Genomic DNA, 26,669 nt, shown 5'->3' with positions numbered 1-26,669 from the left:
AGATCCAAGCTCTGACCCCAACCAATAGAATAGAGGTGATGCTTGCCCGAGGATCCCCCTACCCAGTCACCGTGGAGGGACAGAGTCAAAAAGAGGATGCTGAGCTGGACGACAAATAAAGCAAGAATGTGGTTGGTTGATGACTTTATTGTTGCATAAAAAACACAGGCTGTTTCTGCCTCCTCCTTCCCTCCCCCCCAAGTGGGTTCACAGCAGTTAAAGAAAAAAAATTCCTACATTTTCCTCTAGGGAGGGCCGCCTAGAAGGGCAGGCAGCTGAGAAACCTGGATTGGTAAAGGGCAGGGCAGACAAAAACTATCCAAAGCCCCCGGCAGGTCTTAGGGTTCAGGGTGCCTATGATGGGGAGCATGCACGTCCCCCCACACACACACCCATGTAGGAGTTCCCCTAAGAATGGTCACTGGAAAAGGTTGTCTTGGTAGCACAGGGAGAAGGGTGGCTGGTTTCGATGGGTGGAGGAGAAAGCACCCCACACCCCACCCACGGTGCTCTTCTTTCTCCCCCTCTGTACCTAGCCAGGCAACCTGGAGGCACGGCAACTCTGCTCTTCCCTCGGCCCTCTTGGTTAAGAAAGGGGACCTCTGGCTAGGTTAGCAGGAGGTGGGGAAAAGAGGGGGGATACAGAAAGAACCTTATTCTTAAACTACTTCAGGCCCCTACGTCCCACAGGGAGTCAGTCACCCTGTCCCTTTTGAGGAGGAGCCCTTTCTACACAAACACGTATTCCTACCCAGATCCCAGCCCCTACTTCCCATACAGCTCCCAGTCCTTGGACTGGGTTCCAGCATCCCCAATGGAGAAAGAGATACTGTGGGTCTAGGCCCCAGACCTTGGACGGGGTGAACAAGATGGGGTCTCAAGAGACCCCAGGCTCAGTAGAGAAACACATACATACATACAGGTACAGACAACACACATATACACACTCACGCCCTAATTCTTAAATAAAATACCCTTTGCTTATAACTTAAAAATTAACACACAGCTATTCCCTGCAGAGGGTTCTGGGTGGAGAGAAACGAGCAAGAGAGAGGTCGGAGGCACTCAAGGCCTCTACCTCAAACCTGAGAGTACCCCCAGCCCCAGGGTCCTGCGGTCTGCCAGGCAGAAGTCTGCCCTCCCCACCCTGTGATCAAAACCCAAATGTATTTCTAGCATCTAAGAAGGGGACAAAGAAACAGCTTCCCAGAATCCCTCCAGTAGAGACCCACTCGTGTGGAAGATTTCCCACGGGGGTGAGAGGGGGGGGCTCTACAGCGTGGAGGGAACGTGGAAGGGTCAAGCTAAAGAGAGGGGCAGGGGAGTCCAGACAGGGGCAGGTCCTCCACTGTCCTCTGCTAGGATAACCCCAAACCGTGGAAGGACCCCTCTCCTTTCCATCCCCAAAGGGAAAGCAAAGGGTGGGGACCTGTGGGGGGGTGGGGGGTGGTCCATGTCAACTCCGGAGCTGAGGCTGGTGGTTGACTTCAGAAAACTTACCTAGCAGGACGGGGAGTGGGGGCGACTGAATTTGATTTCTTTTAAAAGGTCTAAGAGTTAAGGATTGAATTAGATTGGAAAGGGAAGAAGGGGTTCGTTCTTCCATCCCTTACCCCCTCCCCCCATGCCAAACTTCCTCCGTTTTGTAAGAGGACCTCTCCGCTGAATTCCTCTCCTCCGTGTAACTCTGACCTCCAGCTCGCAGCTCCGGCTGCGGAGCTGTGCCCTCCCTGGCTCTCATAGACTGAATCTGGAAGGGTTTATAAGGAATTCATTGAAGGGAGTTCATTCTATAGTAACAACTCTCCGAGCTAGAGAGACAGCCCCTTAAGGGGAACCACCCCAGGCTCCCCCCGCCTCATCTCTGCTCTCTCTCCGGAAATTTTAGAGGGAGAAGCACTCCAGGGGGATGAAAGGGGCCTAGGCCTTAGGGCGGCTCCGAGGCGCTTTTATGTCCGGGTTCCCAGGAGCGAAAGACATGTCCAGACAGCTACCCCCAACGCCCCGAGCCAGTCTCCCTTCCCCTCAGCTGCTGGGACGTGCCATTTCTACTAATCAAACCCCTCCGCATGGTAGGGGTGATCCATCCTAACCCTTCAGCAACTCAGCGGAGGGTGAAATAGTGAGAAAGAAAAGAAGCGAGGGGCACGTTTAGCTCCTGGCAGCCTAAACATTCAAATAGCCTCCCATCTAGCCCCAGAAACTAAAAAATCCCTAGCGCCCTTCTCCCTGTCCCCTCACCGTCAATAAATAACCACCTTCCCCTCTTACTCAGGCCGCCCCCCTAAAAAGATCGGCAGGGATGCGACAATCAGTTGGAGGACGCCGAGCCGCCTTCGGCCTCTCGTTTGCCTTTGCCCCCGGGCGGCTCCACCGCGCCACCGGCCTTGGCCTCGCCCTGGGCCGCCGCCGCCGCAGCCTCCTCTTTGGCGCCCTCGTGGGTTTTCATGTGCTTGGCCAGGTGGTCGCTGCGCATGAAGACCCGGCTGCAGACCGCACAGGGGAACTTCTTGGTCCCGGTGTGGGTCTGAAGGTGGCGCTGCAGCTCGTCGGAGCGCGTGAAGCGCTTGCCACAGAAAAGCCAGTTGCACACGAAGGGACGGTCGCCGCTGTGCCACCGCAGGTGCGCCTTCAGATGCGACGTCTTGGCGTAGGCTTTCCCGCAGCCGGGGATGTGGCAGTTGTGCAAATGCTTCTTCTTGCCGCCATCCGGCCCGCACGGAGCCCCCAGTCGCTCCGCCTCCAGGCAGTTGGGGCAGCGACACACGGTCTGCCCTGAGCTGCGGGGCACAGACCGCCGGGAACCTTTGGGTCGGGCCGCCGCATCCAGACTGGAATCCAGCCCTTGGGACTCTGGCGCCGCCGCTTCCAAGGCCTTAGCCCCGTCGGGTGGCCCTAGGAGGTGCTGACCACCCGCGGCTGGCAGGAGGTGGTGCGGGTGCGGGTGGGGCGGCGGAGCACAGAGCTGGTGGTCTCCGACGTATCCTCCCAAACCGGGCTGAAGCGCCCCCGGGTGGCCAGGTGAGGTCAGCGCTCCTTGAGTATGGGGGAGGTCCATCCAGCTGGTGCCGGGATGTAGGTCCCACCACGAGCCATCCTCCGTGCCTGGGTGAGTCGGCCGGAACCACGATTCGTAATGATGTGACATGTCCGGCTGCAGGAGCTTGGAAAAGGGTCCCGGAGCCAAGGGACTGTCGCTTTCCAGGTCCTCGCAGGTTACCCGTGAGGAGGCCCCTGGCAACTCATAGCCCTGTGAGAAGTCTACCTCCGGGCCCAGCGGGAGGCTCTGCAGCTCTCCAGGCTGCAGCGGGGAGGGGTAGTCCCCGACCTCCGGGCTCGTGTGACCCTGGTATGTCTGGAGAGGCTGCAGGTCGAGGCGCGGTGGTGATGCGTGAGGCGCGTCGGTGTGCTGGCTGCCCAGAGAGCCACAGACAGCGGTTAGCATTGCCGGGATCCGGGGTGGGGTGAGGGCAGGGACGGTCAAGGGCACCTCAGGTGGGACCTAGTGGAAGCAAAGATGAGACATAAGGAAGGTGACCTGCATACTTTCCCTCCTAACCCTGACCCCTTCCCAGCAAATCGCTCCTTCCGAACCCCTAACAGGAAAAGAGGGGCGTGCCTCTCTCTGGGTGGAGACCGCAAATCAGTTAGAGCTTGGGAATGCTAGGAAGGAGAACTGTGACAGTCCAGGTCAGGGCACAGAATGGCCTTTCCTCTGAGTGACCCCACCCTTAGGACTCGGCTCTTCCAGGAGTTGGCTTGGCCCCAATGCCGCCAGAATCATCTCTGCATTAGTGCCTGGGCATTTCCCCCTGCAGACCTGCTGCCACCCTAAATGGATGATCTAGATTCGTCTTAGCCCAAGTCTAACCCTGGACACCGATGGGACAGGCATATGCTTCTGGCTGCTTGAAAACAGAACAGGTCCTGAGTGCTTTGCCAAAGCCAATCACAGATCTGCTGTAGCGATGTGGAACAGCATTTAATCTCTCCATACACTCCCCGGCTCCCTGCCTAGCTTGATTGACTCTGCCCACCAAACCCACTCCCTCACCCAACACCCACTCCTTTCCCTCCATATGAATCTGGGAGGAATTACCAGAGGAAGGGATCGCCCAGAGAAGAGCTTGTTAGAAACTCACAAAAATATAACCGCTGCTCCCTTACGGAAGGCAGCACCAGAGTTTGGAAGAGATGAGCATCCCTCATCCCAGAAGTCAAGGGCAAGCACTGGAAAAGTTATAGAAGCCCCTCCCTTAGCAGACTCCAATGTCCAGCCAAGTGTTGAGGGCTACTGTTCTGAGCCTGCTCTTGTTTAAGAAAGCAAAACTTGAAGCAGTGACTAGAATAAAATGTGTATTTCATCGTTCAGCCAACAAGCCTACACTGGGCAGTACCTCTGTGAATCAGTTCTCTTTCTCACAACATTAGAAACCCAAGGCCCAGCAGAAACCTACAGATCTGGCCTGGGTGTGGTGGTGCAAGCCTTCAATCTAAGCACTCAGGAAAAATGAAACAGAAGAATGCAGAGTCCCAGGCCGGCCCGGGCTACATGGCAAAAGCAGGAAGGGAGAGAGGGAAGGGGTGAGGGAGAGGGAGATAAAAGAAAAAGAAGAGAAGGAAGAGAGAAGCTGCTAAGCACGGTGGGAACCATCTAATAAATAATCCCAGCACTCAGGAGGCTGAGTCAGAAGGCTTCTGAGTTTAGATTAGGCTCAGAAATGAGACCCTGTTTTAAAAAAAAAAAAAAATTAAAGAAACCTTAAAACCTCCACCGCTTTCTCCACCACAAATCTATGACCCGAAGGTCCCAGTCTGCTCTCCATCTCTTCCCAGAGCCTTGGACTCTTGCTTGTGTGTGGGCTGGCGTGGAGGAGGCCAATGATTTAGGTAGGGCCTTCCCCAAGCAGGGCTCAGCTGACCGTACCAATCTCCGGCCTCTGGGACCAAGGAGGTAGCATTGGTAGTCTGGGAGAGGCAGGGAAGAGGAGGACCCGGGTGCCTACTCAGGCTCTGGCAGCCTTACCACAAGAAAGGAACAGGGTGAAGCAGCAGGAACGGAGCCTTAGGCCGGGGCGGGGCAGCCCAGAAGGGGTTGGGCTGGAGCATTGAGGCCTGGGACCCTAATAGCTTTTGGCGCCTGGGAACTGCCCCAGGGTCTGGGGGGATGGGAAGGCTAAGATGACCCAGGCTGCAGAGGGGCCTCTCGAGCCCAGGCCTAGAGCGCAGTGGCCTGCAATCAAGATTGCACTCAAAGAAAGCAGAGCGAGCACGCCGACTCCCCAGTTCGAGAAAGAGGGTAGAGACGTCTTTAAGTTCCTTTGGATCGTCTGCCTTTCCCGATTCCCAGTGCCCAGGCGGTGGGGACTTCCGTTCAAACATGGTTTTCAATGTTCCAGTCCTCCGGCTGTCCCAGTTGCTCGAGTTTCCCCAGTTCCCAAACTCCCTTGGTCCCTCCAGTCCCTCCCGTCCTCCCGGTTTTTCCTCCGCCTGGGCTCTCAGCCCCTCGGATCCTTTAAGACCACCCTCCCCATGAGGCCAGCGCAGGCTGCCCTGTGTTCGGAGCACCTTGCCCCTCGGATCTCCGCCGCGCGCGCGCCCCTGGCCGAGCGGACCCCGGCTCCTACCTGGCGGTTGCGCTCGGGCTCCGGGCACCGCAGGCTGCTGGCGCGCTACAGACGGGCGCTCATGGGCCCTACGCGCTGGCCGGTTCTCAGCGACGTGGGACAGGAGCCGAGGGCAAGCTGGGGCCGCGACCAGACCCGGCGATCGGCGGCGGTGGAGGCGGTGAGAGCCGGCGGGAGGGTGGAGGGCGGGCGGGCGCCGGTGAGCGAGTAAGCGAGCAAGCGAGGCCAGCTCCGCCCGTGACTCACCGCGCTCTGTGCCTTCATCCTCTCCCCTGCGCTCCTTTTTCCCCCCCGAACCCGCGGCCCCGCCCACCTCACCTGCCGCCGCCTTTAACCCTTGCCGGCTCGGCTGGAGGCGAGGCCCAGCCCCGTGCGAGGAGGGGGCGGGCGAGAAGGATGGCTAACCAGGCCATTTCCCTCCTCTCCCTCGCTCCTCCCAGGTCCCCACCACTCCCCGAGTTAGGGGCCAGAGTTGAGAGTTTTTCCCATGTTCAAAGACCCGTGCGATCCCGTGGAAATCTAGCCCGCAGCTGGTTGGGTCCGGCGGGGGACACGGTTCAGACCCGGGATGGGAGGAAGGACCAAGGGTCCTGGCAGAGCTATCGAGCCTACCTTAGGGCGCGTGTGGCTACCAGTGCTTTTGACACACGCGTCCTGGCCTCGCAGTGCTAGAAATGAGGGAAAAAGGAAACTTAAAGACCAAGTTTCTACCTGGCCCACCCCCAGGCCTAGGCCGTGGGAAGTGTATTTTGGCTATGCCGCTGCCCTCCCTCCGTCACCACAGTGCGCCGTACTTTCCCCTCCCGTTTTCCTGAGATCCTCCCGCTCTATCTGGTCACTGGACTTTCTGAGTGATCACCATCCCCTCAATGTCTTCCCCAATCTCCCGTCTCACTGGTCCCGAGATCCTTTCAGTGTGCCCTCTCCACCGTCCCTCAGGCGGCCAGCTTAGCGACATCGAAGTCCACCGCGTAAACCCGCCGCCTTCCTCCCAGTCCGGGTTGCTCAGCCCTTACGCGGGGCTGCTGTCGCGCATTTGGATCCGAGGGTTGGGCAGGCACTTGACCGGCCCTGGGAAGGAACAGTTCAGCAACGGATTGAGCCTGTCTTTTTGCCACGGGCTCTTTCCGAGTCTCAGCTGAGTATCTAAGTTAAGAGAAAGGTCTTGGATTCCTTGGAGGAAAGAAACGCACGTACGCAAAGCCACGTTTTCAGGGCATCCACTGCGCCACTCGCCTAAACAAAATTCTCAAGATCCGAATTGGTGGGGATTCTGAGATCCCTACCTGGAACTCAGGTGGGTTCCAGAGTCCCCCCAACTCTCTGCCCTGATGGCCTGACTAGAAGTAGCTCCCGTGTCTTTCCCGCTGCCTCCCAATCCCGCAGGTTGACCTCCCTAGGTGACCCTTTTTGACACGGAATTTCTGAGCGATTTTCAGAAGTTGTTTCTTTCGTTATCGCGGCTGGCTTTCCTTCCGCACTCTTTACAATCCATTTCCGAGAGTTCTGTAATTTAACTGATGTAATCTCGCCACTACGGACTCTTCTTTCTTTCTTTGCTTTTTGAAGCTGGCTCTCACTCTGTAGCCCAGGCTGGCTGGGAAATCACTCGATTGCTCTCGCTGGCCTCGGCTATGCACCAATCTTCCTGCCTCAACCTCCCTCCTCCTTCTAGGATCACGGGTGTTAACTAGTGCCGGGTTTTAGTCCTCATTTCACTCCGATTAGTTTATCTGCCCTCTGTTCCCTTTTGAGACACACTGAAGCATCCAGCTTAACTGAATCCATCCGCCTTCTGACCGCCAATGCGTGTCCCCAGCGGTCAGCGCTTTACCTATTTGAACACCTTTGTATTTTCTAAAACTGGAGTCCTTCACCTGGACAACGTGGGTACAAGCTCTGAGGGTTTCCTGAGGCTTTAATAAATCGTACCTAAAAGAGCAAATTCCTCGAGGCCCCTGCTAGAAACAGAATAAACCCTTAAACATTTTTACAATGAATTTGTTCCCAGAAACACGTGCAGATTCAAGTACATTCAGAAAGATCTTTGGACTCTGAAGTTCACAAACCTAAATTCTGGCCCCAGCGCTAGGTCTTTTACACCGGCCCTCGAGGACTAGGTTGTTCTATGCCTCGGTTCCTCAGCCGACCTGGAGGGCTGAAGGACGGGCACTTGGAAGCGGAAGACATATTAGGGAGAGACTGGTGATCAGCTGGGACCTACTGTTCTTCCCTCTTCCCTGCCCTTAGGATTACTTAACAAAAATTCTTAAGAATTCCTTTGGCTCTTTGTGTCCAGACTCACACTTCTTATCAACGGGGTTAGTCCACTCAACCAACCTCCAAATCCTGACTAACGGTGGTTTGCATTCTCAGTCCTCAGTTACCTCCAGAGCCGAGTTAGGGGTTCATAATGTGGGGGGTTCCGAGCTTGATTTGGATGAATATGGAGCAAGACTTCCTGGAGCAAGACTGATCAGACCCCGATATTCCAGTCCCCCCAGCTGCCTGGAGTCGGTGCATCTGCCCCACAGTGGTTCTCAACCTGTGGGTCTCGACCCCTTTGGGGGGTTGCACATCAGATATCCCGACTATCAGATACTTACAGTATGGCTCATACCAGTAGCAAAATTACAGTTATGAAGTAGCAACGAAATAATTTTACGGTTGGGGTCACCACACCATGAGGAGCGGTATTAAAGGGTGGAAGCATTAGGAAGGCTGAGAACCGCTGCTCTGCTGTTCTTCCAGCCGGGCAGGCATGAGCTAAGCTGAGGTCAGCCTGAATCCCCACGTCCATTTACAGGTGTCTGACTGCCTTATTTCCCCAGCGCTGTCCATCTTTTCTTGGAAAGCAACTAGGAAAAGATGGCAGAAACCCCACCTCGGTTTCCCCTTTACACCGCCCCATCCTGGAGCAGAGACCCTGCAACTGCCCGTGGCTCCTCAGCCTGAACTTCCGCTGTGGGGAAGTTACCCCCGGACCGCTTAGCCATTCCACCTCTCTGTCCTGCCTCGCTCTCTTTCAGACAACCTGGACCTCATTCCTCTGCTTCCTTGCTCGATGTTTTCCTACCAGATGAGAGCTGTGATCCAATACTGACTCGATTGCCAAGGTCACCACAGCCCGAGCGCTCATCCTGACTCCATATTGAACTGCCCTTCACACAAACCAAGGCGTGCTCAGAACGTGGTCCGATTCTATTCCTGCCTTTCATTCTCTCAGTCTTAAACAGATTTTCCCAAGTCTCTGCTATCCCTTATCTCAAACTTCTTTTATAGTAAGTGATTCATCTTGGGCCGTAGCAGCCTCCTTGGTCGGGATGTTCATGAGAAGCAGCATTTCTTTATGGAGCACCTACTATGTGTAGTCCAGGTACTCACTTCCCACAAATACCTCTAATTCTCATGAGCAGGCAACAAAGTAATTATTATTATCATTCCTATTGTACAGACGAGGAAGTCGGGGATCAAAGAAGCTAAGAGACCTGCCCAAGATTACAGCGATATTAACAGATAAAAGAGGAAACTGAGTCCAGATAGGTAAGGCTCCAAAACCCACATTCTACCTGCTCTTCTGTCTGGCTTCACTATGACGGAAGTGATGGCTCTGGGAGTTGTCCCTAGGTCCCTAAGGTGAAGGGAACAGCATCCTTAGCAGATCCCTGAGTCTAAGCCACTGACATCTCGTGTCTGATAGGGTGGATTGATCTACCTTGAATTACTGAACAAATCACATTCCACACAGTTGTTCCTTCCCAGACTCCCATATTGCCTATAGAGATTACCCCATGAGGGGCTGGAGATGGAGCTCACATGGTAGAGCACTTACTTAGCATCAATGAGGCCCTGCCTTCAGTCCCCAGCGCCTAAGAAAACTGGATGTGGTGATGAACACCTGGAATCCCAACTCCGGAGAAGTAGAGGCAGGAGCTCAGGAACCCAAGGTCATCCTTAGCTATACAGTAAGTTTAAGGCCAGCCTGCGCTACATGAAACCTTGTCTCAAAGGACAACAACAAAATTGTTTTAACAATAAAAATGGTCTGATCCGAGTACTGATAGGAAAACTGAAGCCCTCAACAGGGAGACATGTAGCTCAAAGTCACACATCACGTTAGAGGCAGAGCAGGCTAGACCTACCTACCTCACTGTTTCCTACTCCTCACTCCCAACTCCACAGCTGTCTCCCCAACTTCAAGCTTGTGACCCCGACACCAGCACTTTCCTCCTGTCTCTGTCAACTCTCCCAGATTCTTCGAAAACCAGGCACAGTCCAAATATGGGTCAAATGGTTTTATGTACTCCTCACTTATTTAACAGACATCGAGAGTCTAGTAGGGCCAGGGAGTGTGCTGGGTACTGATTCTTGGCTAAATCCAAATATCACTAGCCTCTATCATCTGTTTTTAGTCTCAAGGATGAGCACCTCTTAGAACACCGTGTGTGTGTGTGTGTGTGTGTGTGTGTGTGTGTGTGTGTGTGTGTACCCTGTATGCCTATTCACATACACTCATAACTTTCTTTCAAATTGGAGTCCCCAGTCTTGAATCCCTGCCCCACATCTTGCCCAGATCTCAGCCCAACCCATTCTGAAAACCTCCCAGGGATCCTCTTGGGTCCACCCTCCTGCCACAGATCTCTTTTCACCCCCTTTCTTCAGCTGAGAAAGCATCAAGCTCTCCAGACCCGACTCTATGGTCTCTTTAGAGTGGAGACCTGGTCTTCTTTGCAGAGGTCCCCTATGCTAGATAGGGAACAGCCTTTCTTACCAGTCCATGGAGCCCAGAGCTGGCAGCAGCAGTGAGGGGCAGGTGGGGTGACAGGAGAGCCAGGCTTTATAAAGGAGGCGACAGTCAGAGCCAAGGAGGGAGGTGGGAGCACTGGCGGATGCCGCCAAGTCCTCGCGGCCTCAGAAGCTTTTAGGATAATCCAGGAAGCAGTGGCCTGATTCTCATGGGGGGAGTGGTAGTGAGTGAGATCTGAGTCTGTCGGGGCTGCCAGGAACGGAGGGCTGCAGCTGGAAGAGGCAGCTGGGGGGTGGGGGCAGAGTGCTGCACAGGACTTCCTTCTCCGGGGTCCAGGGTGGGCAGTGGGAGAGGGGCCCAGTGGTTCTTGTGGGATGGAGGGAATGAGCACATTGCTGGGGAGGACACTGGTGGTGCTGGGGCTCTCGGATTCCAGCCTCTCCCCACCCCCTCCCACCCCCTACCCCCCACCCCCACCCCCACTCCCGCCTCCCCGGCTTTTGAGGTTTTTCTTCCATTGACTTGGACCTGGTGGGAAAGAAAAGAAGTTCCATTTTCTTAAGACCCGAAACACACACACACACACACACACACACACACACACACACACACACACACGGCTCCAAGCCAGGCTTTCCCAAAAAGCTCCTAGCCAGAGAGTTCTGGTTACTCCAACAAGTCTTGCTTACTCTAGGAGCCTGTTCCCCCGACCCCCACCCCAACCCTGCAGTGTTTTGTTCAAATCCCAACCTGGAGACCCTAGGAGGAGCCAATGGAAAACTTTTTGAGCCTGGAACCTCTCATTCTCAAATGGGGACAGAGGCCCCATAGACTGACTGGGTGGCTTGGGATAGACAAAGGGTCCCCTAAGTAAGGCTGAAGCCCTCCATAGACTTTTTATAGACAGTGGGCCCTGAGCCACAGGAAAACAGAGACTGAGACTGGAAAGGGAGCCAGGGCCCAGAGGTGAATCCAGATGTTTAGAGGAGCCTGATTTAGAACGCCCCACTGGCTGACTGGAGTATGGCCTGGAGCAGAGAGACAGGAAGAGGAATGGGGTAAAACCTAAGGCTGTCCTCCTGAAGGTCTCTGAAGCTGGGCGTTCTGACCCACACGGGAGAGCATTACCACAGGACATGTCCCATTCCCAGCCACGGGAATAAGCATGCAGGGCACACACACACACACACACACACACACACACACACACACACATACACACACTCCTCAACATTGAAGACAGGTGCTTCAGTGCACCCCACCCCCACACAGAACCCCCAGTATCCCAAAGCTAGCTTGCTACCTCCCTCCCACAGGTGAGCCAGGGAACCCTCACCCTAACTCCTCCTCCATCTCCTCCCAGCAGTCTCCAGACTGGGGATTCCCAGTCTTTTCATTAGCTTTTCAGTAATTATTGAGTAAAGGCCCCAACAGGTTCTTCCTCTCCCCATTTCAGAGATGAGAAAACCGAGGTGGCAGAAAGCCACCCATCAAGCAGGAAAGAAGAAAGTGATGGGGGGGACTTGGAAGGCAAAGCCACACCTTCAGTCCTCTACAAAAGGAAGGGGACAGGGGCCGGCACAGAGGGGACTGTGCGGCAAGACCCAAGCTGGTTCCAAGGAGGGGCTTCCCTGCCCCTCCCCACCTTCCAGCCCAGAAAATCCCAGTGAGGGGGGACGGCGCTCAGGAGACCACACAGGTGGAGTAAATAATGTTAATACAGGAGTATTATCACCAGGGCATTTCCTCATGGATAAATGTCTGAAATACCAAAGGATGCCTCCAAATTATAGTTAATTACAGAGTTGATTTGCATAAATTATAAGGTGAGCATACAAATTCTTTCAATCGGTTCCATATGCTTAGGTAGCAGGTCCAGTCCAGAAGACAGGAGAATCTGGGGCTGGGGGAATTTGAGAGAGGAAAAGGATGCAGCTCTGCATGTGGACCTGCAGGGCCTGTTTATCTTCCCCCAGGGCCAGTGGACCAGAAGCAGAGGTGTGAAGCCAGCCTGCCTGGTGGGGAGGGGAGCGAAGTCAACCAAGACCCTGATTGTCAGGGGACCTCTCCCTTCCCACTTCTATCCTCACCTCCTAATACTGTGTTTCCCACCACCAATGGGATGAGGTAGGATGGGCTCCATGGGGCTCAGAGCTACAGAGTGAGGCACTGATAATACCCCGGAGTCAGCCCCTGCCCTCAGTCCCATCCTGGTCTTAAGGGAAGAACCGAGAAGCAGCTAGAAGACCAGCGTGGTTAATGGTCTAGTCAGGTCCCTGGAGCTGGCTTTCAGTTCCCACTGGAGCCAGCCCCAGCTCGCTGCCCGAGCCAACCCTCCAACTCAAGTTTGATGTTGCCGCCGCTGCCTACACCCTCCAGGTGGCTCCTAGGCAGCTCAGACACCCAGACTCTTGTCTCCAGAGCCTGGGCCCATTTCCTCTGAGCTTGCCTCCTGTCCCCCTCCCTCCACCCCACCTGCTAAGACTCTGCTTCCTTCTCCAGATCTCTAATTTGTCCCTCCTCTCCCCCTCCCTCCCTTCACCCCCCTGCCATCAGCCCCAGAGGCCTATCTCTAACATCCTCCTCTCTCCTTGCTCTCCAGCCCCCATGACCTACAGTCTACAGGTTCTTCCTGCATCCTGCCTTCCCTTCTGCTTTCCTGCCCTCTGACGGCCTCCTGCCCCCAAAGCTCCCTACTGCCCGCATGTCTCTGAGCTTCCTCCACAGGTCAGCTCCTAAGGAGGAGCTGCTGGATTAGCTGGGGGAGCAGTGGGGTGTGTGCTGCAGTCCCCCAGGTGTGTGTGTGGGGGGGGGGCGGGGAGTCTTTGTCTTCTCATCTGGTCTCAGATGGCTAGAGGTGAAGAAAGCTAACCAGTGCCCGGAGTTTTGTATTTCTTAATTATTTATTAAATGAACAAATGAAGTAGAACTGGGCACTGTCCTGGGAAAATTCTAGGGAAGTGCCAACTTGCTGCCAGAGGAACTTTAGTTGCCTGATGGGGTTCTTGGTTGCCTATGTCATCTCTGCCTGCCTGCCTGTCTGTCTGTCTGTCTCCCCCACCCCATGCTGAGGACAGAACATCAGGTCTGATCAGACACTCAACCACTGGGCTACCACCCTAACCCTCCTATGGGTTTTCCACCACCTCCTTGCCTACCACCTAAGCTGTCCTGCAGACCAAAAACAGATTCATCATCCTAAGATGCCACTCCCTTCCTGCGAACAAACCCAGCCAGTGCTCTGCTCTGCTGTACACCACAGACTCTAAGGTTTGACCTTAAAGCCTCTGCAGTCTTCGCTTCCTCTAAAAACCCACCGCCCCAGCTGGCTGGATCCCCTGGCACTCTTCCATACACCCGGTCCTGACCTCGCTCTGTGGCTCAGGCCTTGTCTACCACTGGCACCCGTCCCTGCCTGGGGAAAGTCGACCATCCTCCGAGCTCCAGGCTCGAGTCTGCTTCTCTAGGAATCTGCTCTTATCCAAACATCAGTGGCCTGCTCCTGGAATTTCCCTAGCTGAATTGCTTCATGTTCTGTTTCCACGGGGCTGTTGTCTTATCTCCCCGGCTGGTTGCAGCTCCTTGGGGGCAAGAACTATCTCTTCATACCACACAGGCCTGCTTCCAGGGCCTTCCTTAGTGAAGGGAGTGGAGAAGCCATGGCCAAGAGAAAGAGAAAGGCCTCTTGCCACCCAAGCTTCTAAAAGCCCCTCAGTTAGAGAGGGTGGCAGTTAAGCTAGAAGTCTGGGGATTCGGCAGGGGTTCTGAACCCCAAAGATCTATCATGAGCGTGGACAAATAGCTTCCCTATCTCCTTTAGCAGGATAGTATCTCCTGATGGAGTTGGAAGGAGCCAGAGGCAATCAGGGGCAGAAAGGGTTGCTTGAGAATTGCAGGAGATTGAAAGTTTCCACGTTCTCAGTCTGATTCCAACCAAATGCGGAGGGAATGGGATCTGGGATAAAGGCTGGCTGGGTAGCAGCCACAGAAAAAGGCAGAAGCAGAAATAAAATCCCCCCCGCCCCCATAGGTTAAAACTCTTCTCCTAATGTTGCCTAAACCCTGCTCACATCATGCTGCAGCTCAAAACCATTCAGTATCCCCCCATTACCTACCAGAGAAAACCCGTGCTCTTTGGCCTGGAATTTAAGTACCATTCCTCCATCCGCGTCCAGGCTATTTTTTCAGCCATATTTTCTCTGACTGTCCAGTGCCCAGCCACAGGGAACCCAGGCTCCACGTTTACAGACCATATGCTTCCATTCCCTGCATTGCCCCTTGTGTGAAATGCTCTGCCCCATTTTTCTCCAGATCTCTGTTGGATGAGCCTGTGTAGAGCCTTTGAAACTCAACTCATGCCCATCCCCCTCCTTCTGTGAAGTCTTCTAGTCTTTGAGCTGTCTGATGGCTGATCAGACAGAAGTGAGCTTGAGGGACTGGAGGGTTTTGTTTGTTTGTTTGTTTTTTCTGATAGCTATTGGCTCTCCCTGGTGTCTCAATGACTGATATTGGGTCTGTAGTTAATGGCTATGAGTTGCTTTGGATTTAATGGCTTCCTTTATAGAGTATAAGAGACTGCCAAACCAGAGATTGGCGGGCTCTCTATGAATCTTTACGCTTCAGCCACTCATAGTCTTTCATCCCATGTGGTGCCCACTCCCAAGCCAGTCTGGCACACAAGGCTTCGTAAGACGCCGCCATCCTCAACAGCAAGGCAGAGCCGCTAACCTGCAACCAGGGTCCACTCAGAGCCCCCTGAGCTGGATCCCACGCAAGATCAATTAAAGAGGAGTTGGGTATCAAGAGATGGCAGGCAGAATGGGCCAGGGAGGGGGAGAGCGGGCAATGCCCTGCAAAGGGGGCCGGCCTCATTGTTGTGGTCTGTCTGGGAGATTCCTCCCCTTTTTAATTTGCTTCCTGATTGAGGGGTTGGCTCTGCCTGCCCAGCTCCCCCGTCATTATCTGCTGCCGGTGGCTCAGGTGCTGGCGAGCCTGGCGTGGCCCCTAGGTTATTACCTGGAGCTCTGGGGGTGGCACAGGCTGCCCCTCTGGCCGGGGTGGGGGCCTGTCTGGAGTCTGCCCGGGTCCTACCACCCACGGGGCAGCCATCTTAATGTCTACCATGATGGACATATTCACACTGTTGTAGAGCTGATTTGATGGGTCCCCAGTATCTTCAAAGTATAAGAAGACGCTTAACATACAGAATTGAGTCAGGAACCCGGAGCTGGATGAGAACTGGCTAACAAAGTACCCCGAAAGCCCAAGCAATTTCTCACAAGCTGGTAAGGCATACTGAAGTTAGACTTATTAAAGAACTTCCCAGACATACTTGGAAATGAGGTTGATGGTTCCTAGTCAGTGTCAGGCCTATTCTTCAGTCTCAGGAAAACTGAGAGTCACAGAGAGAAGCATCTAAGGACCTGGGACAACTAGAAACCATCTAGGGATTCCCTGTGGGGCAATGTCAAAGGAACTCAGGTCTCTCATCTTGTTCCCTGGAGCATCAGACCTTACCTCTGCCCAGTGCCTTTGGGCACAGCTAGAAACTTATTGTGGAGAGCACCCTTACCTGGTTACTCAGTCCCCAAAGCTCCAGAGGTCTGCTCAACCCCTGGACCTACCTGTGGGCTCCCACGACAAGTGATGTTATCAAGACAGACAGGAAGTACTGAATTAGAGACATGGCTTTGTTGTTTTAAGAAGGTGCCCTTCGCCAAGTGGTGATGCCAGGTTGGCAGTCTTAGAGCCTGGTACCTGCCCACGCTGCCACATTCACCTGCCCTTTACACCCTCTAGCCAGACTCTGGCTCTAGAGCCACTGAGGGTAGAGAGAAGATGGGGGGCATGCCAGGAAGGGGTTAAACAAGTGGTTCTTTTCTCCCATCAGCCCAAGGGTTTGTGGTATCATCTCTGATTCAAAAGGGCATTTAGTCACTCATGCCACAAATCTTATTAAATGCTTTCTCTGTTCCAGGCATGCGCTGGGCACAGCCCCGTCCCTGCGGCCAGCACTGTGTTCTCTAGGAGAGGAGCTGTGAGCACGCAGCATGAGCTCATGGCTCTGCTCACAGACTCTGAGCAGGGGCTCTGCTCTCTCAGATACTGAGTGGATGACTAAAGGATGGATGGGAGGAGGGAGGGAAGGAAGAGTGGGTAGAAGACGGTCCTCTTGACTTTCTGAGCCATTGAACTTTTTGTTAATTAATTAATTTTTGAGACATGTGCTATCTAAACAACCCAGGCCCGCCCTGGAACTCAGCATCTAGACCTTCTGTGTGTTGAGATTATAGATGTGTGCACCACCATGGTGTGGTGTGGTGTGTGTGTGTGTGTGTGTGTGTGTGTGTGTGTGTGTGTGATACTCAGGCTTGGTACATAATGTACCTGCTAGATGAATGCTCTGCCACTAAGCTATGTGCCCAGCCCTGGACTTCTGTATTTTTTTTATTTTATGTGTACCAGTGTTTTACCGGCATGTTGGTCTGCACAATGACCAAGGAGGCTAGGAAAGGACATCTGATTCCTTAGGACCGGAGTTACAGAGGGTTAGAAACCACCATGTGGGTGCTGGGAATGGAATCCAGGTCTTTTGGAAGAGCAGCCAGTGCTCTTAACCACCAAGTCATCTCTCCAGCCCTTGGACTTCTTTTTCCTTTTCTTCTTATTTTTTTAATATCATTTATTTAACTATTTTATGTGCATTGATGTGAAATATCAGATCCCCTGGAACTGGAGTTAACTGTAAGCTTCCATGTGGTTGCTGGGAATTGAACCCAGGTCCTCTGGAAGAACAGCCAGTGCTTTTAACTGCTGAGCCATCTCTCCAGCCCCTTTCTTCTTCTTCTTCTTCTTCTTCTTCTTCTTCTTCTTCTTCTTCTTCTTCTTCTTCTTCTTCTTCTTCTTCTTTTTTATTCAACCCTGGCAGGCCTGAACCTCTTTATGTAGAACAGGCTGACCTTGAACTCATAGATCTGTCAGCCTCTGCCTCTCGAGTGCTGGGTTAAGGGCATGTGCTATCATGCCCAGACAGTCCTGGACTTTATTTGTTTATTTGTTTGTTTATTTATTTATTTGTGCATTCATGCACCTCTGCATTTATTTATGTATTTATTCACTTATTTTTTTCAAGACAGGGTTTCTCAGTGTAGCTCTGGCTGTCCTAGAACTTGGTTTTTAGACTGGGTTGGCCTTGAACTCAGAGATCTGCCTGCCTCTGCCTCCCAAGTACTGGGATCAAAGGTGTGCGCCACCATGCCCAGAAACTCTGGACTTCTTAATTGGTGCACAGATATTTATTGTACGAATGGGTCCTTTCCACCCTGCCTACTTCCAAATGATTTTTTTTCAGTACTAAGGATTGAACCCAGGGCCTTGCACATGCTAGGCAAGTATGCTACCACTGAACACTGAGCTATAGCCCCGACCCTTCAAATGCATCTTTGAGTTTGTTTCTTCCTTCCTTCCTTCCTTCCTTCCTTCCTTCCTTCCTTCCTTCCCTCCCTCCTCCTTCTTTCCTCTCTTCCTCCTTCTTTTGATGTTTTGAGAGAGTCTCTTTATGTGCTCTGGCTGTCCTGGATCTTATTATGTAGACCAGAGAGCTCAGAAGTCCACCTGTCTCTGCCTCCTGAATGCTAGGATTACTGTTATGCTGAGTGCACATGCCATCAAGCCTGGCTCTTCTTGTTTTTGTTTTTGTTTTTGTTTTTCTTTCTTGTTCTTAAACCTGAGATAGGATCTCACGTAGCCCAGACTGCCTTGAATTTAAAATTTAAAATAGGCTAAGGCTAGCCTTGAACTCCTGATCCTTCATCCTCCACTTCCCAATTACTGGGATTCTAAGCATGCATCATCATGTCCAGTTGGGGATCCACCCCACCACTTCACGCCTGCTAAACAGCCGCTTGAGTTTCACCCGAGTTCCATCCTTGACTCTTGACACCAGTCAGTGGCCATGACCCAGTTCTCTTGCCCGGAGGCCCCCAGGGACTTAAGCATCCCGGCTGCTGCCTCAGAGGGTGAAGAAGAAGGACCAACCATTTGGTATGGACAGTCCACATAGGAAAGCTCAAGCTTCAGCAGGCCCCTTCAGGGTATTCAAACACTGTGGTCCCCCAAGGCTCTGGAGCCAGCTGCTCTTCTGGGCCCTGGCGTGATGCCTCCCTCTCCCTCCCTGATGGTGCCAGGTAGGGCTCCAGGCATAGCAGAGGCTGAACCGAGAGCCACCCCACCTTGTTCCCGTGTGGCTCCATCCCCTCATCCACACCCAAAAGGCGAGATCCCAAGGCAGTTGGCATCTGACAGCCTGGCATCAATTCATGCCAGCAGCTTGGAAGCTTCAGTAATTAGAAGGGGAGGGGGGAGAGAAGGAGAAGGAAGGCAAACTCCAGAGAGAAACCCTCTCCTGCTTGCCTCAGGGCAAACTACTTCAAACGAATTCGTTTTGCTCTTGTGAAACTGAAGACAATTTCCTTTTCTGTCATAAAACAAATTATTGCTCATCAGGAGCGCTGGGCTCTCTTTCCCTCTGAGAGTTTCCCCGGCTACTGTACAGGGCTGAGATGTGCGGGCGGATGTGGAGAAATCTGGGAAGGAGGCAGGGTATGAGAGGGGATTCTGGGAACCCCCTGCACAGAGGCAGGAGAAGGGTGTGGCCTTACTGAAGGGTATGAGATACTGAAGTCACAGTGTCTCCCTCCTCCTCCTCCTCCTCCTCCTCCGCTGACCAAGGAAAAGGTCCAGAGGAAGGCACCCCTGGCTCTGACCAGATGGGATTCCAGGTGGTTATCTCATCCATCCTCTTACTTCAGACACCTGTTCATGGTGTGGCGAAGTAGGGACAGGAACAGGAGAAACGGAGGGACAGTCTGCCAGATATCACTCAGCAAACTAATTAATGGCAGGATTGGAGCCCAGTGGGTTCTTTTCCAGGACAAGACTGAAGGATGCCTGGGGACTTCTGCTGGCATGGTTAAGACTGTGTGGCTTGTGTGTCAACGGATCTAAACCTTACTGCTAGGCAAGCAGGGGTCCAGAAAGTGAGGTCAGGTGGTCCAGGCTCCCTCCATCTCTGGTCATCTGCCCTTGCAAAGGGGAAGGGTCACCTCTCCTAGCCCTGGCTCTGCTTTTCCAGTGAACCTCCCACTGGCCCCACTTTCTTTTCCTCCCCATCCCAGGAAACTCCCAGAACTCCTTCTCTGCTCTGCTCTGGTCCCCAGGGGCAGAGCTCAGGAGACACATTTCTCACCTCTGGCCAGCTCTTTGTCATCCTCTGTGGAGTGCCTTGGGTCTCTGTTCACTGATCCCAGCCCTGTGCTGGTTCCATGGACATCCTGGGCGTTGGAGGGAAACAACAAAGTTTCCATCCTTGGGAAGCCCCCAGCTGGGGTGTGGGGGGGAGGCGGGCCCATTCCTAGAGAACATCTAGCTGACCTAAGCAAGACTGGACTCTGGCATTCCCCCAAAGGAGAACTGGCAGACTCTGGCAGAGAAGACGCCAACAATGGATGGGCTTTTTACATCATCAGGACTGGGAGCAGGCCAGGAGATGTTCAGAGGAGAAAACTCGAGCCACAGAATTCTTGGAGACTAGCATGAAGATGGGCCCAGGTTGAAGAGACAGAGACGTGCCTGGGAAGAGGCTGGTAGCCAGGATACAGGATGCACATTCCTGCCAGGTATGGGGCAGACAGCTGGGAATCAAATACAAACTGCCTTTCTAGCCATATAGAAACCCAACTTCCAGCCAGTGCAAATGGAAGAAACGTTTGGGAACGGGCTATATATAGGTCCTGAGTGGCCAGCCATTATTGTGAACACAGGCTGAGGGATGGCATCCGGGGCAGGTGGGAAACAGAAGTCATCTTGTCCACTTCTCAGTCCCCAGCACTGTTCTTCCTTTCCTCTCCAACCCACTGACCAGCACTTTGGAAAGTGGGGCTCATGGCAATCCCTACAAAAGTTCTTCCTTGTGTCTAATCACAGTTCTCTGAGTGGCCATCGGAGGCTTGGCAAGGGGAAAAAAAGCACAAGGCAAGAGTAAAGCTGAAAGCAGTTGCCCCGAATGAAAGTGGCTGGGAGGGAGGCAGGGAGGAGATGAGCAGAGGGCAGGGCCGGGAGAGGGATCTGTCCGGGCGGGCGAAGATGCCTGCTCATCGGATACGCCACGCTGGAAATCAGAATCTGCGGTGGGAATGGGCCGGGCTGGCAGGAACAAAGGATGAAAGAGAGGTTGTGGCCGCCTGGGACACACCCACCCACCACTGACGTACTTCAGTGGCCAGTGACCTCAGCTGGGCCGTCAGACCCCCATCTCACCATGCTGCCAGTGGATAGCCCAGCCCCCGGCCCCCAAAGAGGACCTGAAAACATTTGACAAGGTACTAAGGTGCCCAGAGCCAGGGCAATGGCCCTTCCTAGAGATGGAGCCACAGGTGGAGAGGTTGAGAGAGTGAGATGAAGGGCTGTGGAGAAAAGCCACAATGTCAACAACCCCCAGACTGAGGACATACAAACACGTAGCGATGCGCAAGGATCGGCCTTGATTAAAGGTAGACACTCAGACAACGTCTTAGTTTGGGTGAAGTAGGACTGCTGGTAGGTGGAACGAAGGCCCTTCGTGCAGAATGAGCACAGGACACAGAGCATCCTGAATTGTACTTCCCGTCTACAGACGGCCACTTGTCAATACAGTCATCTGGTCCTGTCATCCCCATGGACACTGGGTTCTCTTGAGCTGGGGGGGGTGAGTGGAGGATGGTGGTGGTACCCACGGCTTGCCACGTGCCCTGCCTGGAAAGGCAACGGCCTCTTCCGATGTTTTCTCTCTCAGCTTTGAAGAGATGGGCCCGGGAAAGAATTCCCGACTGGGAACTGTATATGCCCTTCTGGAGACCCTCTAGCATAGCCATACTCACTGAAGTGTTTCCCCACCAACGGCAACACACACACACACACACACACACACACTCATGAACACAGATGACAGAGCACAGAGCAGTGTGTGTGTGTGTGTGTGTGTGTGTGTGTGTGTGTGTGTATATCCTCAGCCATCACCCACATGTACATCCTCAGCCATCACCCACAGGCACATTAGCATACCCCTTCACACAGCCACATGCTCCATAGACCATCACCCACTGAGAGGCCTATCCAGACCCCAATATAGACACATACTCTGGACAAGACTGGTTCCTTACATGCCCTGGGTAAACACAGCATCCTTCCCTTATTGTATCACTTGAATTTATAATATCATGGTAACACTGGGCCTTGTCACCCCAGAGACACACACAGTCCTGAGGTCCCCCCTCATTCCCGTGCCTCCATCACACACAATCCGGTTTCACAGGGTCAGCTGGTGTACTGAGCGCTACAGCTCTAGGCATTGGGCTGAAAGATAGATCAGCATGGTGCCCTGCATTTTTTGGCCATGAGTGGACTACTGTTTGTGTGTTGGGGGAAGGAAAGGAGTATCGTGAAGTACTCTGGGGACTGGCCCAGTCTCTGTAGCCTGAAAATTTCTCACATCCATCCACAGGTTGCCAGTTCCAGTTGTCATTAAGCTACCTCTGTCATGGATTGGACCGTCCACACTCAGGGGGACCCTCCCAGCCCCTTCTTGCCAGATCATCCCAGCAACCCTCGTGTGCTTACGATGCTTACACGTCTACACACACAGGCCCCCTCTATGGGCTGCTCCTGCCTAGAATTCAGGGCCACTTGTCACTAGAGGAGTCTCTAATTGCCAGGTGCCGCCAGGGTTTTGGAGCAGGCAGAGAGGAGGGAGGGGACGGGTTCCTGAGGCAGGGGGCTTGGGAGCTGGGCCGGGGGAAGAGGGAGGGGGCTGGCTCCAGTGCCCTCTCCTCCACTCTGCAGGTGTAATTAGCCCTGGCAGATGAAAGGGCGTCTTTGAAAGCGGTTGAGATCCTTGTCTGTCAGCAGGGCGCTCTGGGTGGCATCGGCAGCTTATCCTGAAACCACACACGGCACCAGAGCCGGGCTGTCTGGGCGCTGCCCAGGAGGCAGAGAGGCAGACCCCAAGGGGAGTGTGCCCCTGACTCCCTGTTCCCCCATATTTCAGCCCTGGACACACTGTCTCTGTGGGCAGATGCACCTCAGAACCAGAAGTCCTCCAGAGCTTGGCAATGCCACTCCCAATAGGCTGATGCCCCATGCCTGGGGCCTGAAGGGACAGGTTGCTCCTTCCCCTCCCCCGCAAAGCTGGACAGGAGGCCAAGGACAATGGCCCTAGGCAGTCCTTTCATCCTGAGATCTCAAAGCGCCATCTAATTAACCCCGCCCAGGTTGGGGACTTCCTCTGGAGTCCCTTTGGAGGGGTGTGTCTGGGACCAGCAGTTCCCAGATCTCATCTTGGATAGTAGCCCCAGAAATACCAGATATCCTGTGTTCACCCCGTTTGGGATCTGGGAGTCTAGGACCGGCAAAGTGTGAGTGCTAACTACAAGCTTTGAAAAGGGGAACCTCAGGGGAATCTGAGTTTGAGACTCCAGAGTGTGTTGGGGATATCCGGAGCTCCTACCCCTCCAGTCACTGACAGGTTAAAGTCAAGCCCAAGGTGTACCTCACAGCCATGCAGAATCCAGGATATACTAGGTGAGCTTGTGCTGGATTCCAGTTATAGAAAGATCAAAAGTGGGAAAGAAGCAAACCCTAATCTATAGTCTTTGAAGTCGGAATACAGGCCCCTTCTTCTTGGGGGCTTGAGTAACGTGAGGGGCCACCACGGTGCCATGAGGCCTTGGTAGTACCCTTTGAGTCCAGTGGTGGTTACTAACTGGGTGTGTCCATTTTGTGAAAATCTCTCCTGTGGTGTGTGCATTTGGTAAGGGCATGGGAGCCAGGTCTCCAAGCATGCTGAACACGTGTTCTACCACACACTCTACCTCAAGTCCCTCAGTTTCACACTTACAGCTTAACTAGTTGCACAGGTATGACACTTTTTATATGTCATAGGCCCACAGACATTTACATCAAAGGATTTTTACAGGTCTAGCCAAGACTGCTATGATTCCTTAAAGGTGCTCTTCTCCCCATCACTTTCTGTGAGGCCAAATGGGAGGAAAAGTGAGGGGCAGGTGTCGGGGATCAAATTCCAGGCACAGGGCAAGCGTGAACTTTTCCTTTTCCATTGAGCTGCAATGTCAGCCCAAGGACAGCTTCAATTTCTTCTTTCTCCTCCTTCCTTTTTTTCTTCTCGTTCTCCTTCTCTTTCTTCCCCCTTTATTTCTTTTAATTAAAAAAAGAAAAAAAGTATAGCTGGGCAGCGGTGGTGCTCGCCTTTAATCCCAGCACTCATGAGGCAGAGCCAGGCAGATCTCTGTGAGTTCGAGGCCAGCCTGGGCTACAGAGCGAGGTCCAGGACAGGCACCAAAACGACACGGAGAAACCCTGTCTCGGGAAAAAAAAAAAAAAAAACACAAAGGAAAAAAAAAGTATGTGTGTGAGTGTTTGCCTAAACAAACATGGATATGTACCATTGCCTGCCTGCTCTACACCCACCGAGTCCAGGAGACAGTGTTGGACCCCTTGGAACTAGAGTTACAGATGGTTGTGGATGCTGGGAAGGGAACTGGAGTTTCCTAAGGGCTTTTAAACCACCCAGCCATCTCTCAAACTGAGACAGGATCTCATGTAGCCCATGCTGGCCTCAACCTCCATGTAGCTTACACTTCTGGTCCCCCTGCCTCTACCTCCCTAGTGCTGTCTGAATAGGCTTACACCAGCTTGGGTAAGGGATCAAACCCAGGGCCTTGTGCACAGTAGGAAGCGTACCACTAACTGAGCTCTGTCCCTAGCTCTTGAGGACTGTGTGTGTGTGTGTGTGTGTGTGTGTGTGCATGCGTGTGTGTGTGTGTGTGTGTGTGTGTGTGTGTGTTTTATGAAGAGGGAAAGTGAGATTGTTCATTTTTTTTTTTTTTTTAATTTTTTGAGACAGGGTTTCTCTGTGTAGCCCTGGCTGTCCTGGATCTCGCTCTGTAGACCAGGCTGGCTGCGAACTCACAGAGATCCACCTGCCTCTGCCTCCCGAGTGCTGGGATTAAAGGTGTGCGCCACCGCTGCCTGGTGAGGTTGTCATTGTTGTAGTTATATAGGAGCTTGTATTGCAGTCCACAACTTTACCCCAGTACTCAACACAGACACACTGTCTCTCCTACCGCGCTGAAAGCCAATGGATGCTTTGATGTTAAAAGGACCAATGCGATCACCAGGATCCCTGCTCTACTCTGCCCCACCTCCTCTATCTGCTCCCCAAATCCTCAATCAGTCCAGTCTGGGTGTCACCCTCTTCTCCCCACTCCATTGTCAGCTCTGTCCCTTTCATCTCCCTCTTCTGCTCCAGGGCCTGAAAGAGGTGGCTGGGAGAGGTGTAGGGATGTTTGTAAAGGAGCCACAGGTCCCCACCTCATCTAATGACATCCCTGCTTCTTTGTCTTCCTCCACCCAGGAAAAGGACAAGGGCATGGCTTTCTTCCCCTGCGCTGAGGGAGATGGCTTTGAGCTAGACTTCCTGATAACCAGGGTGTGGAAAAAGCCGTGGAGGGGTTGAGAAAATAAAAAATAAAAATCCAGTGATAACACCGTTTGCTGGGTTTCCATTGCAGAAAACCCTGTTACCCATGCAGGAACTTCCTGCAGGCAGCTGCTCCAGGTATCAAGTATTCAAAACATCCGTTTTTCCTACCTGGCATGCCAGAACTCACAGCTATTCCAGACACGGACACCCTGCCTGTTCTGTGTCACCTTAGGAAGAATCATCTTTTTTTTTTTTTTTTTTTTTTTTTTTTTTTGGTTTTTCCAGACAGGGTTTCTCTGTGTAGTTTTGGTGCCTGTCCTGGATCTCGCTCTGTAGACCAGGCTGGCCTCGAACTCACAGAGATCCCGCCTGTGCTGGAATTAAAGGTGTGCTCCACCACCGCCCTGCAGGATCATCTTCTTTAGGCTCTGAACTCCACGAATGCCTCTGTGGCAAGTTTATCTTCACTGGATGGATGGGACCGCTCCTAGTTTTCTGACGAATTCCACCTCCCTGAACATATTGACTCATCCCTAAAGGACACTGAAATGAGAGATTTGTCCTCATTTTGAGCACCCTCCTGCAGGAGTCCACAGCCCTCTCTCTCCAGTACTCCAAAGACCGTTGGTTCCCCAGTTGTATCAAAAGCACCAAGTGCGTCTGGCACACGGTGCTCATAAATACTTTGTGGGTGAATGGATGGCCCCTGTGCTTGCAGACATCCATCCTATATCTGTATCGCTGATGTTTTATAGTTTGTTCTGGTCTCCAAAGAGAGGTTCAGTCCCCCACCAACCCTCAGTTATTGAACATATATATCATGTGCAAACTATTGTGATTGGCAACGGTCTCTTCATAATTTAAGAGTCCTAGCTAGCTGAATGTGGAGGTGCACGCCTTTAATCCCAGCACTCAGGAAGCAGAGGCAGGTGGAGCTCTGTGAGTTCTAAGCCAGCCAGGGACACCCAGTGAGACCCTCTATGAAATAAATAAATGTCTGTTTTTGCTCAGCCTGGTGCATCCCCCTTCATTCAATTTCATTGGTTCGTTCGCCAAGTAGAGTCAATATTTAATAAAACATGATGAGTTGTTTTGCTCATCTATTTCTTCCCTTAAAATCTCCATTTCTCTGTGCATTTGTTTCCATGTGCCTTGGGCTCTCTGGCTAAGCTGTATCCCCTCTTTGGCTCCTTTCCATGGCCCTTTCTTTGTTGGGGGAGTCTTTTTTTTTTTTTGAGAGCCCCTCGGTTGTGTCGTGTTCCACCCCACTCCTCTGCCCCCAGTGGGTGGTGTGTGTTCACAGGCAGGTACTATTTCTCCACTTTTCCTCACTTTCCCTCACTTTCCCTTATAGCAGACAGGTGGCTGGGACACAGGAGAAGGGCTGGTGGGAGTTTGGTTGGGGTATGCTCTCCTAGGTCTCAGGGTCGTAGAGATCTCCAACCTTAACTGGGAACAGGTCTCAACAGGTGCAACTGATACCCAGATGTTGCGCAAATGGAGGCCCGTACCCTGGACCCAATTTCTCTGTCAGCCCTGGTGGAGGCCGGAGTGGGGACTGCATTCAGATTAGAAATACCCTTATTAGTATTAGCATTAGAAATACACTTATTAGTATTAGTGTTAGAAATACCCTTATTAGTATTCGATTAGAAATACACTTATTAGTATTAGGAATATCCTTTATTAGATTAGTCTCCCCAGACCCGTGTGTGTGTGTGTGTCTGTGTGTGTTGCGGGGTTGGGGGTGCAGAAACCT

The 26,669-nt window shown here is 52.9% G+C and overlaps 1 protein-coding gene and 1 long non-coding RNA gene across 2 annotated transcripts; one reads left to right on the top strand and one right to left on the bottom strand.

The window, feature by feature from the left end:
• Window positions 1–2,311: 2,311 nt before the first annotated feature.
• On the bottom strand, window positions 2,312–4,161 carry Sp6 (Sp6 transcription factor). Its single transcript, XM_059269649.1, has one exon. The coding sequence runs from the start codon at window positions 3,443–3,445 to the stop codon at window positions 2,312–2,314; it is 1,134 nt and encodes a 377-aa protein (XP_059125632.1). The 5' UTR covers window positions 3,446–4,161.
• Window positions 4,162–5,614: 1,453 nt separating this feature from the next.
• LOC131917655 (uncharacterized) lies at window positions 5,615–23,656 on the top strand. The gene is made up of 4 exons (XR_009380726.1): window positions 5,615–5,787; window positions 9,082–9,170; window positions 19,902–20,051; window positions 21,914–23,656. It is a non-coding gene; the product is annotated as an uncharacterized LOC131917655 (long non-coding RNA).
• Window positions 23,657–26,669: the final 3,013 nt, after the last annotated feature.

Source organism: Peromyscus eremicus, chromosome 8a, assembly GCF_949786415.1.
Source record: "Peromyscus eremicus chromosome 8a, PerEre_H2_v1, whole genome shotgun sequence".
Taxonomy (NCBI): Eukaryota; Metazoa; Chordata; class Mammalia; order Rodentia; family Cricetidae; genus Peromyscus; species Peromyscus eremicus.
Note: the sequence above shows the minus strand (reverse complement) of the source record. Positions and strands in the feature narration are given on the sequence as shown.

Excerpts from the sequence above, each read along its gene's own strand:
- Sp6 (XM_059269649.1), bottom strand. The coding sequence starts at position 3,445 with ATGCTAACCGCTGTCTGTGGCTCTCTGGGCAGCCAGCACACCGACGCG.